Source organism: Diabrotica virgifera, chromosome 5 (genome assembly GCF_917563875.1).
Source record: "Diabrotica virgifera virgifera chromosome 5, PGI_DIABVI_V3a".
Classification (NCBI taxonomy): Eukaryota; Metazoa; Arthropoda; class Insecta; order Coleoptera; family Chrysomelidae; genus Diabrotica; species Diabrotica virgifera.
In genome coordinates this window covers 163,237,016-163,249,754 of record NC_065447.1, presented here as the reverse complement: position 1 = coordinate 163,249,754, position 12,739 = coordinate 163,237,016, and the positions used below count along the sequence as shown (strand labels likewise).

Here is a 12,739-nt window from a genome sequence, read left to right as displayed (position 1 = left end):
CCTCGATTGGCTGAAAACTGATACGTAACTACTGGTAAAGTAGGTAGGTAAAAAGTAGATAGGTTCCAAACAACAAAAATGTAACAAAGAAATACCAAAACGAAGACGCAATAAAAAATTCAGAGATTTCATAGGTCAGAGACGTTTAAATCAAGTGCGTCAGAATAAACTATCTACTCTTTTTAAATAAAATTACTAAACCATATTATATTTTTTCTATCTACATACCCAAACTCCAAACAATCTAAATATCAACTGCATTATATCCATAGTAAGTATAACTCTATTATTCAACGATTTTAGATATGCACCCTCAATAACTTTATTTTCAATACACCCCTACTGATGCTACTCTTGTTCACTACTGCGGAGCCTTTATTGAATATTGCTAGACTTTACCTCAATATTTATTTAATAATTAGCGAAAAAACGTTCTAAAAGGTTTTATGATTTTAATTATAAATCCACTTAGGTTCACATAATATCTACGAATTGATATTTATTTTGACCTTCAATATCTAAATAAAAAAATATATTTATAATTATTATTTATTGCATTTGTACGATTGTGTGATCTATGACAGGTATTAGAAAAAACAAGTGAATATAACTTCGACACATAATCCTCTCTTCATTGAGTTCGAAAGCGCATATGACAATATAAACCATGAATTCTTAATAAAAATAAAATAATTTAATATACAGGGTGTCCAGAAACTCTTCCGATAAACGAAGGCTAGAGATTCTTCAGATAATTTTAAGACAGTTTAATCTAATTCAAATAGTCCAAAAATGCTTCCTATGGGAGCTAGAGCTCTTTAAAGATGGCGTCTTGCAATTAGTTTTTTAAATACCTCCAGAACGCTTCTATTTAGAAAAACGAAAACTGTACGCCTATTTATCTTCCAGAGATAAATCGATTCCATTAACAGCGAATTTCTAGTACCGGTCATTACCTTATAGACAAACAAGTTATGCGATAAAATAACAGTTGCCCTACCCAAAACGGGCGCCTATGACTGGTACTAGAAATTCGTAATTAATGGAATCGATTTATGTTTGGAAGATAAATAAGTGTACCAGTTCTCGTTTTTCTAGATAGAAGCATTCTGGAGATATTTAAGAAAAACAATTCCAAGACGCCATCTTCAAAGAGCTCTAGCTACATTAGAAAGCATTTTCGGACTAGGTGAATTGTGTTAACTTACTGACTTACTTAATCCAGAACTAGTCTACCTTTCGGTGTGAGTTATTACGGAGTTAGGTTCTCCGTCGCTTTCTTCCACATTTCCTTTCATTTTTTTCTATCCATGGCCAATGCTTTTGTTTCCTCCCATTTTATTATTCTTTTGTCGGCCGCTTCCCTCACATCTTCTATCCTCGTCTTTCTTGGTCTTTCTCTCTGCTTTCTTCCCATATCTCTCGCTTTATATATCTATCTTACTATTTTTTCTTCTCCTCTTTTCAGTACATGTCCGAGCCATCTAAGTTGTCCTTGTTTGATTGTTGTTGTAACTTGGTGTATTTTCAGATTTTTTCTAAAGGTTTGATTTCTAATTTTTTCTTTCCTTGTCTTTACCTCTATTGTTCTCAAAAATCTCATCTCTGTGCTTATTGGCCTATTCTTTTGCCTTTTTGTTAATGCCCAAGATTCACAGGCATATGTTAGAGTGGGTTTCTTAATCATTTTTACTATTTCCGTTTTTATGTTCATACGTATTTCTTTCTTTTTTAAAAAGTTACTCTTAATACTATTGTACAGCTTACCAGTCTTTGCAATTCATTCATTTATCTCATCTTCTAATTTTCCATCCCGCCCGGCTTATGATTACCCCCAAATACTTATATCTGTCTACCTGTTCAAGTTGCTTGCCATCTAGTTCTATTTTATGTTTTCCATTTTGTCTTCCAGTTATCATTGTTTTTGATTTTTCTTTGTTTATTTTCATGTTTCTTATTTTTAGCCCTTCATATAATGTTTATATTTTCTTGTAATTGTTCTTCTGACTCCTCAATGATCACCAGCTCGTCTGCGTAGCATAGTTCTGTTATTTGTATCATTCTCAACTTCCAATACCCTACATTATATTTTCTCCATTTGTGTTTGCATTTGTTTATTACGTCATCTAATACTAGGTTAAAGCGTAGTGGGTTCAGGACACAACCCTGTTTTAATCCAATGTTGCTGTCGAATACTTTTAATTTTTCATTTCTTCAGATTTATTTTTATTTAGCGTATAGCTTAAGTACATCACAGAATATACTTAGATTTATGCATTATGCAATGCATCACAAACAGATGTCCAGTTTTTTTATATATTCGATTGACCCTTCGGTTGCCACTACAAAGTCTATAGGGTCGCCTGTGTATGCTCTGCGTGGGCAGTCCTGAACAATGTGACTGATCGTCTGTCTTGCAGCGCCGCAGTCATAAGAAGGCGAGGGAAGTTTACCCCATCTGTAGGTAGAGGGAGTCGGTGCATCTTCCACGTTTGTTCGAATTCGATTAAGGGATGCCCAAATCTTACGGGGAGGTTCAAATTCGCCAGGTTTTCCTATGATGTCCGGTAGACTATGGTAATGCGGATCTGTCTTACTTTCCCAATCTTCTCTCCATCGGGTATTTAAGTCAAAGTTGGATTGCTGTAGCGCTTGAGCAGATTGTAGAAGGGGTAACCTGGATCGGAGACGGTTTCCAAGAATATCGGGGATGTCGTTGTGGACTCGAAGCTGGCGACTGTCCATTATTTTGTTATATTCTTTAACCAATGCATGTTCGCGGCGTAGGTTGGGTGGTGCTATATTACTAAAGGTAGGTGGCCACATTGTAGGAATGGGCTTAATTGTGCCTGTTATCACACGCATAGCAAGGTTTAGTTGAGTGTCGACCAGATGGGTATGCCTGCTATTTAGCCACACTGATGCACAGTATTCTGCCACCGGATATATCCGGCCAAGAGCAGAGGTTCTTAAAGTTGATGCTGTGGACTCCCATGCAGTGCCGCAGAGTTTCTGTATTATATTGTTGCGTGTTTTCAATTTTGCTGCTGTTTTCGTCAGGTGTTCTCTGAATGTGAGCGTTCTGTCTAGAGCAACCCCAAGGTATTTCGGGTATTTATTGTGTTTCAACAGCTTGTTATTAAAATACACTCGCAATTCTCTGTTTACCAGCTTGTTGTTGAGATAAAAAGCTAATAATTCAGTTTTTGTAGTACTTGGTTGTAGTCTCCATTTCATAAGGTATTCGCTGAGGATGGATAAGTCATTCGTGAGAGTGATTTCTGTAGTTTCTAAAGATTGGTGATTGGTCACATTTAATTTTCTCTTTTTTGTTCACCCATATAACTTTTAAAATAAATATTTTAGAAGTTTTCAGGGACTTTTGGCCCTCGGTAATAATGCAATCTTTCATTCTGCGTTTAAATGTTTTAAAAATAGATACTTAGGTATTAGGCTATTAATTATGTATTTAAGAAAGGAACTACAACGTTAACGGGGTTTTATTATTTCATACAGTCAATGGACCTCTAAATAGAAAAACCCGCGGAGTGCTACCATTTAAAGGGGTGCGTTTTTAAAAAGGGGTGAATTAGTCCCTAGGCACAGGGCGAATTAGGGTAAGTTATATGCACTTTTGGTACGAACACGTCTACAAGAAAATTGTTCTAGGTTAAATTTACTATCGAAACATCACATTTTAAATTAAAAAATATTTTTTCTTACATAAATATATTCAAAAGAAAAGCAAGAAAAAAACACGAAGGATAGCAATTTTGTTTTTGTCCCATAACTTTTCTCCATGGGAATATAGGTATAGGCATTACTTCACAGAAAAATAACTATCCTTCCTCTTTAAAGTGACGTTTGGTAGAAATCTCTATGATATAAAGTTTCCAAAAAAAATATGGTTTTTCAAAGTTCGCCACTTACAGCGATTTTGGCCCATTTTCCTTGTTATTTCTCAAACATTGTTCTGTAATTTTTTTTCAGCGTAGCTTTAGGTATAGTCCGTTCGCTAAACTCAGACACAACTGGCTAGTGATTTTAGTAAGTAATTTTGCCAATTTAGTAAAATTGGCAAAAAAATAATTACTAAATAATTAATAATTACTAAATAGTTAGTAATTTTGCCAATTTTGGCAAAGTTGGCCAAAAACAAAAAAATTACCTATTAAAATCACTAGCCAGTTGTGTCTGAGTTTAGCGAACCGACTATATATGCAATGTTACATTTCGTAGAAAGAAAAGTTAATTGTCTTTAAAATGGTGTATGCTAGAAGGCTGTATGACTATTTTTGAGCAAGATATGGTTGTTCAAAGTTTTATACTTTTAAAGATTTTTGATATACTTTACGATTATTTTTAAATTTCTCATTATAACGTTTTTTATTGAATATATTGGGGTATATACATTGTAGAATAAAAAAATAAAACTTATTTTCTTTACTTTAAAACGGCGTATTGTAAAAAAATCTAGGGCTATTTTTAACAAGATATGCTTTTTCAAAACATGACTTATACACATGCAGTAGATCCCACTAAGTTGGAAACACATGGAAAACTTTTTTATTATTAACTTTATGAAAAAAATTATTGTTTATAAAATGCTCTGAATAGTCTAAAACCTAAGATGCAATCATTAGGTATCAAATTTTATCAATAGTGTAAGAGGTATGTTAAAAAATATGAATTTCGCTCAAGACTAAAGTACATTTATATTTCACAATATCGAAAAGTGTTATTAAGAAAAGTTATTTGGAATTAAAAATTATATTTTTATATGCAATTATATTCTTCTAATTGAAAAAAATAAAAAGAATTAAAATTTTTCTCAAATTAGGGATACTCTTGGAAATCCTACGAATACCTTGTTTAAAAATAGTCCTAAAATTTTTTGCAATACGCCATTTTAAAGTTAACAAAATAAGCTTATTTTTATTCTACAATGTATATACCTAAATGTACAAGAAAAAAGTCATAATGAGAAATTGAAAAAATAATCATAAAATAAATCAAAAATCATTAAAGAATAAAACCTTGAAAAAGCATGACTTGCTTAAAAAGAGCCGTATAACTTTATACAATAGACCATTTTAAAGGTACTTGACTTTTCTTTCTACTAAATGTACCATAACGTATACCTAGAAATGCGTAGAAAAAAGTTACAGAACAATGTTTGCGAATTAATGGGGGAAATGGCCCAAAAATGCTGTGAGCGGCGAAATTTGAAAACTCCCATTTTAGAAACTATAAATCTTAGAGACTTTTACGAAACTTAATTTTAAAGAGGAAGGATGGAAGATATTTTTCGCTGAAACAATGCCTATACCTATATCCCCGTGGAAAAAAATTATGAGGAAACAAACAAAATTGCTTTCTGTCGTGTTTTTTATTGCTTTTCTTTTGAATACATTTTTGTAATAAAGAATATTTTTGACTTTAAAATATGATATATCGATAGTAAATTTAGCCTGGAACAATTTTCCTGTAGACGTATTTGTACCAAAAGTGCATATAACTCACCCTAACTCACCCTGTGCCTAGGGACTAATTCACCCCTTTCTCAAAGACGCACCCATTTAAATGGTAGCACTCTGCGGTTTTTTTCAAATATAGAGGTCCATTGACCATATGAGATAATAAAATCACGTTAACGTTGTAGTTCCTTTTAGCTGTCTTATTTTCAACATAATCAATAGCCTATATTAATATAAAATTGATGGATTCGACCGTTACTTGATGGAAGTTCATTTTATCTCACAATAAAACAATGAAAACTTTTGTTTTCTATACTTCCACAGAATTTATTATTTACAACTATGTGACTACAGCTGTTTCGGCAGAGTGCCTTTCTCAAGTGATATAATTTACAATGTGTTTGCCTTTTTAAGTCTCTAACTGAAGAGGTTGAGGAGCGGGAGCTGTTTGTCTCGAGTTGGTCATTCAGAATTATATCTGTATTTTTCAGTTTATTAATTTCCATAGATTCTAAAAAAGATAGCTTAAGGCCTTTATTTTGGATATGCAGAATTTGAAAGTCTTCATTGAAAGAATGATTATGATCTAGAAGGTGAAGTGCGTATGTAGAAGTGTCTGTTTTTCTATTGTTGAAAGCCCTTTTGTGTTCTGCTATCCGTTTGTCAAAAATTCTGCCAGTTTGACCGATGTACGTTTTCGGACAGTCACCACAAGTTAGTTTGTACACACCACTCTGTAGTTGCTTTCTCTTTCGGCTTTTATTGTTCTTAATATATTTGCTTAAGTTGTTGTTAGTTCTGAAAGCTGGTATTATTCCTTTCTTTTTTATGTATCTGGCTATTTTTGTTGTTATCTTGCCAGTATATGTGAGAGAGCAGAAGGTACTGAGTTCTTTCTGTGGTGGTGGATACACTAATTTCAGGGCTTTCTTATGGAGTTTTTGATTTAAAATTGTGTTAACTGTTTGTTCGTTATAGCCGTTGTTTACTGCTATTTGTTTAATGATGTTTAGTTCTATCTCGAAGTTATTTTTTGTCATGGGAATTTCTGTCAGTCTATGTATCATGCTATGGTAGGCTGCTAATTTGTGTTGTGTATGATGGGATGATGAATTGTGTATAGTTGTGTCAGTATGGGTAGGTTTATGATATACGGAGAACTCATGTTTGTTGTGTAGTCTGGTAATCGTTACATCTAGAAAGTTTATGGAATTATTCTGTTCTGTTTCTATTGTAAACTCAATATTACTATGAAGTGAATTAATGTATGATGTAACGATTACCAGACTACACAACAAACATGAGTTCTCCGTATATCATAAACCTACCCATACTGACACAACTATACACAATTCATCATCCCATCCTACACAACACAAATTAGCAGCCTACCATAGCATGATACATAGACTGACAGAAATTCCCATGACAAAAAATAACTTAGAGATAGAACTAAACATCATTAAACAAATAGCAGTAAACAACGGCTATAACGAACAAAGAGATAACAACATTTTAAATCAAAAACTCCATAAGAAAGCCCTGAAATTAGTGTATCCGCCACCACAGAAAGAATTCAGTACCTTCTGCTCTCTCACATATACTGGCAAGATAACAACAAAAATAACCAGATACATAAAAAAGAAAGGAATAATACTAGCTTTCAGAACTAACAACAACTTAAGCAAATATATTAAGAACAATAAAAGCCGAAAGAGAAAGCAACTACAGAGTGGTGTGTACAAACTAACTTATGGTGACTGTCCGAAAACGTACATCGGTCAAACTGGCAGAACTTTTGACAAACGGATAGCAGAACACAAAGGGGCTTTCAACAATAGAAAAACAGACACTTCTACATACGCACTTCACCTTCTAGATCATAATGATTCTTTCAATGAAGACTTTCAAATTCTGCATATCCAAAATAAACGCCTTAAGCTATCTTTTTTAGAATCTATGGAAATTAATAAACTGAAAAATACAGATATAATTCTGAATGACCAACTCGAGACAAACAGCTCCCCACTCCTCAACCTCTTCAGTTAGAGACTTAAAAAGGCAAACACATTGTAAATTATATCACTTGAGAAAGGCACTCTGCCGAAACAGCTGTAGTCACATAGTTGTAAATAATAAATTTTGTGGAAGTATAGAAAACAAAAGTTTTCAGTGTTTTATTGTGAGCCTATCTTAGTGTTCTCTGGAATTGGCAAAGATGAATGCACTGGCGCCAAGATTTGCGCTTACGCCCTTAAATCTTGGTCCAATGCTATTTAAATGCATTCATTTTTTCCGAATCCTGAAAAAACTTATTTTATGAAAGTATTTTTGAAAAACTTAAGCGCAGAATGAAAGATTACATTATTAGCGAGGGCGGAAAGTCCCTGAAAATTTCTATAATGTTTATTTTAATTAAGTTATTTTTATTAAGTTGCAGGGATGAAAAAAAAGAGAATATGTAGTGCAATTTTTAATTTATAATATTTCATTCAAAAGAAACTTTTTGTTTATTCTAAGGGACTTTCGGTCCTCGGTCATAATGTAATCTTTCATTCTGCGTTTAAATTTTACAAAAATATTTATTAGTTTTCCCAGGATACGAAAATAAATAAAAGCATGTAAATAGCATTGGACCAAGATTTTGCGCGTACCTCTTTAACGATATTTGCATTATTTCTCCTGATTTGTGAATATTACATTTCTGCTTTATGGGATTCAAACATTTAAAAACAGTGACACCCTTTCTTTTTTTTGAAGTGTGGTTCTCTTACTTATTTCGTTTTTTGTTGTTGTTGAGTATCTATTCTTTCTTGCGTTTCTCACCTCTAAAAACGACTTCGCTCATAATCTAATCAGACTGAGCAACGGCACCTTCAAGCCTAGTGTGTACTGGTGTTCTAAAATTAATTAATTTTAATAAAAATATTTAATTTTAACATTTTTAATTAATAAAATTATTCTTCGTAATCTAGATCACTAAGGTTAGTTCAATACCAATCACCATCCTTCATTATATTGCTTTTCTTGTTTATTATCTTTTATTGTGGACCGATAAACCGGTTAATTCTTGGTTTTGTGATACTATATAAAAATAGTTTTTATGTTAGTTCCTGCAATCGCTGTACGCATTTTACTTCCACCGGAAGTAATTGACGTGATACTCGATACATCAATATTAGCTAATTTTATATGTATGTACAGTACATACAACTAATATATTACATTTCTTATAATTTTAAATAAAATAAATATTTCTTGAAACCACCTTAGAACTTTTTAATGGTATATTATTAGTGTATTATTGTTATGTAATATTAGAGAAGGCGAAAACGGCGGGTTCGTTGGGAAAAATATTCCCATGAGATTTTTTTGCATAATCACATTCGTGAGACACCCCAGAATAAGGTTCAAGAAGTCGCCCACGCGAAAAGTGGGCCAAATTTTTTTTAACAATTTTTTTTTAATCAAATTGCAAAAATCAATATTTTTGGCCCGGACAATTTTTTTTAGATTTTTTGGACCATTCTGGACACAAAAGATCTGTTATATTTTTTCTCTAAAGTTGATCGTTTTCGAGTTATAAGCAATTTAAAATTTGAAAAACGCGAAAATGGCCATTTTCAAGGCTTAATAACTCGGTTAAAAGTTTATAATTAGGAAAGTCAGAAAGTGACTAAATCAAAGCTAAAGCCCCGCTACATGATCCTGAAGAAATATGTGACATTAATTTATTACTTAGCTGTTATTTTTAATTAATAATAATGAGCGGTTACATCGTATTGACGCGGCTGTAAATGTGAGTGCGAGTAAGATGCACAAGTGGACTGCCGGAATGGCATCTCTCTCGCACTCAGCATTTACGACTGCCTAACACGTGCATGGCGCTCATTAATATTACTTAAAAATAACAGCTTAGTAATAAAATAATGACAAAAATTTCTTCAGGATCTTGTAGTCACTTTCTGACTTTAAATTTGATTAAGTCACTTTCTGACTTTCATAATATTAACTTTTAACCGAGTTATTAAACCTTGAAAATGGCCATTTTGGCGTTTTTCAAATTTTAAATTGCTTATAACTGGAAAACGATCAATTTTAGAGAAAAAATATAACAGATCTTTTGTGTCCAGAATGGTCCAAAAAACCTAAAAAAATTTGTCCGGGCCAAAAATATTGATTTTTGCAATTTGATTAAAAAAAAATTGTTAAAAAAAATTTGGCCCACTTTTCGCGTGGGCGACTTCTTGAACCTTATTCTGGGGTGTCTCGCGAATTTGATTATGCAAAAAAATCTCATGGGAATATTTTTCCCAACGAACCCGCCGTTTCCGCCTTGTCTATATATGTATAGTTATGGACATTACAGGTACTTTGGTTCAAACAGTAAACTTTCACATTTAGTGCTTAAGTCTTATAGAGGTTAACATGTATTTATACTATAAAAATATAATTTATTATCTTATTATAAACTTATAAATTAATAATATCCGACAAAACAGTAATGCCCCTTTTATGGATAAAATAAAATAAACTGAAAACGGTTTCTTAACTTTTTTATAGGACAATCACTTAATAAACAATGCAGTTCTCCTTTCAATTGACACGAAAGTGTTAATATTTATTGACTACTGTTATTTTATTCTTCTTTTTATTTGCGATGATATCTGAGAACAGCTGTTTTTTCAGAAATATTGCTTCATAAAATACTGCTGTATCCCGCATCTCAACCTCTATCCTATCTTATCACGCCAATAGTTTTTTCCCATTTTCTTTCCCCCATTGCATCTTCGATTCCATTTTTCCATGTTATTTTTTGTCGTCCGCGTTTTCTTCTATGTACAGGATAAAAATCTAACCCACTGTATCCATATTTTGAGATTAATTTGTTCCAGGTGTCCATACTACGTAAGCTATCGGGTTATTATTGTATCGGTGATATTTCTGTTACACTCATCTATTTCACGTTTTCTGTTTTTCTATGTTTCAGCTTTGCTATTTTCCTTGTTCTTCTGAAGAGTTCCATTTTCACTGTCCCAATTTTTTTATTTCTTATTAAGTTGCCGTACAACACTTTGAGCCGTACGTTGTTATAGACTCTAGAATTGACCTGTATATTGATAATTTGGTTTCCAGTCTAATCTTTGTCGACCCAATTATTGAAAAATTTAGAACTCGGCGAATATAAAACTCCAGGCGACGCGACGCGTTCCACCCCGGGCACCAGGTTCCTCGGAGACCATCGTCGACATAAAATTCATGCTCAACGAAAACTCCGGAGTAATGGTTATTGACTTATTTTGGATGTTTATAACATAAAACTCCAGGCGACAAGTTCCACCCTGGGCCACTATCGCCGTCATAAATTTCGTGTTTAGCGACCCCCAAAACCCCCGAATATAAAAATTGAACTCATTTCCGTCACTATTTCCCGAGTTCAAAATTTTTGCATTTTCGATCACTTCGAGATGCACTTTGAAAATGCATTTTTCTTATGCCCAAAAGCAATTCTCATCTCCCGGAGATCAATTTTTAGTTTACAAAATTTCCTGACACTCTCCCGAATCGAATGCAAAAAGTTGCAGGGGGATTCATCCTATTGCACAAAATTCCTAGGTTTAATGCTTGGTTGCTTCGCCTATTAAGAAATTTGTATATTTCGTTAAATAAAAGGTAATAAAATACATTTTGAGACAATTTTTTATGTACTTTACAAGAAGAATTAATAATAATTATTATATATTTATATAAATATAAATAATATACATTAATCAATAAAATTTAAATATTTTTTAGAAATAAAAGTAAAATTCAACTTTTTTATGTAAAAATTTAACTCATTGATTTTTCCGGGATTTCCGAGTTTTCTGGGAGATGCAAACAGCACAGTTCTTATTATCTTATCAAGCTACTACAGCTATTTAAAAAAAATCAAACTTCTGCGTGCCATAGAAATCTAGATATTGCAAAATTTTTCAGCGCGCTCCAAGTGCCATACTAAAAAAACGAAGCTTGTAATACATACGGTATTTTACGAGTACCATTTTTTTATGGGCCATACCTTTTTACTCCTTCTCGTTAAAAGTCATCTATAAAATAGATCATAAAATAGATCTTTGTTTATAATCTGTTCAATTTTCAGTTCTTAAGAGGCTACAGTAGCGCGTCATCAAAACTGAAAACACGTTCCAAGATTGCAGCTTTAATTTTGAATATTTTGTCGAGATATTTGACACACATATTCCGATGTGTGCGATATCGGCACACGTGTGCCGATGTGTGCTTTTGCCCTAGGGGTGAATTTCACCCCCTTTTGGGGGTAAAAAATATATGTTTGAAATAAGTCCGGAAATGGATAAAATGACTACTTCTAAGCAACTTTTGATCTATAAAGTTTTTTTACCAAGTTAATACTTTTTGACTTATTTGCGAGTGAATATGTTTATTTTTCTACAAAATAACCACGTTATCAGACGGTTTTTCGCAGACGCAAATAACTCAAAAAGTAAGTATTTGCTCGAAAAAAAATTCTAATCAAAAATATAGCACGTAAAAAACATGGTGTATATATTAGGCCACTATACCTACCTAGTAGAAGCAGAGTTATAGCCAATGAAAAAGAGGTTCATATTCGTCAAATTCCAAATCGAATATTTTAACGTGCCATAACCAAAAAATGAAACACTTTTTTGGGGAAAAATATTTTTAACTTTTTAATGTGTTTAAAAAATGCTTATTTTTGTTTAAAAAAAAAAATTTCAGCAACAAAAGTAAACAAGTTACGCTCAAAATAAAGTTGGTCAATTTTTTGGTAAGAAATCGGGAAAATCACCCCCTAATTAGCATTTCAAATGAACTTAATTGTTACCACTTGAAAAGTTTTTTACTCGCGTATGTTTTTATCATATGATCTGTAAGTTTCATCGGTTCAAAGACACTATTTTTGAAAGAGCTGTAAAACAACAAATTTAGAAACACCGAATCTTAACCAATTTTTGTCTTACAGAAAAACAAAAAAATACAAAATATTCAGAAAAGTAAAGCCGACTTTTTTATTGTTTAAGATTTTTGGTATCTCTAACAATTTTTAAGTTATTTTGAAAAAAAAACCGTTTTTTTCAAAATTAAAATTTTTAAAAAATTTACTTTAAAACCAAATTTTTTCAAAAATAAGCACTTTGAATCGATGAAACTTACAGATCATATAAACACAACATAAGTAAAGTAACTTGTGAAGCGGTAACGATTAATTTCATTTAAGT

At 32.4% G+C, this 12,739-nt stretch overlaps 1 protein-coding gene across 4 annotated transcripts in view; it reads right to left on the bottom strand.

Annotated features, from left to right (window-relative positions):
* Positions 1-12,739, bottom strand: part of LOC114334979 (fatty-acid amide hydrolase 2-B) — a 328,905-nt gene that overhangs the window by 178,741 nt on the left and 137,425 nt on the right. Inside the window, exon 1 of one of the 4 annotated variants that reach the window (XM_050651632.1) lies at positions 229-373. The exons of the other annotated variants lie outside the window; for them this stretch is intronic. Coding sequence (XP_050507589.1) covers positions 229-270 — 42 coding nt within the window. The 5' untranslated portion in view covers positions 271-373. Of the gene's footprint in view, positions 1-228; positions 374-12,739 lie in introns of those variants that run through there. 4 annotated transcript variants of the gene reach the window in all.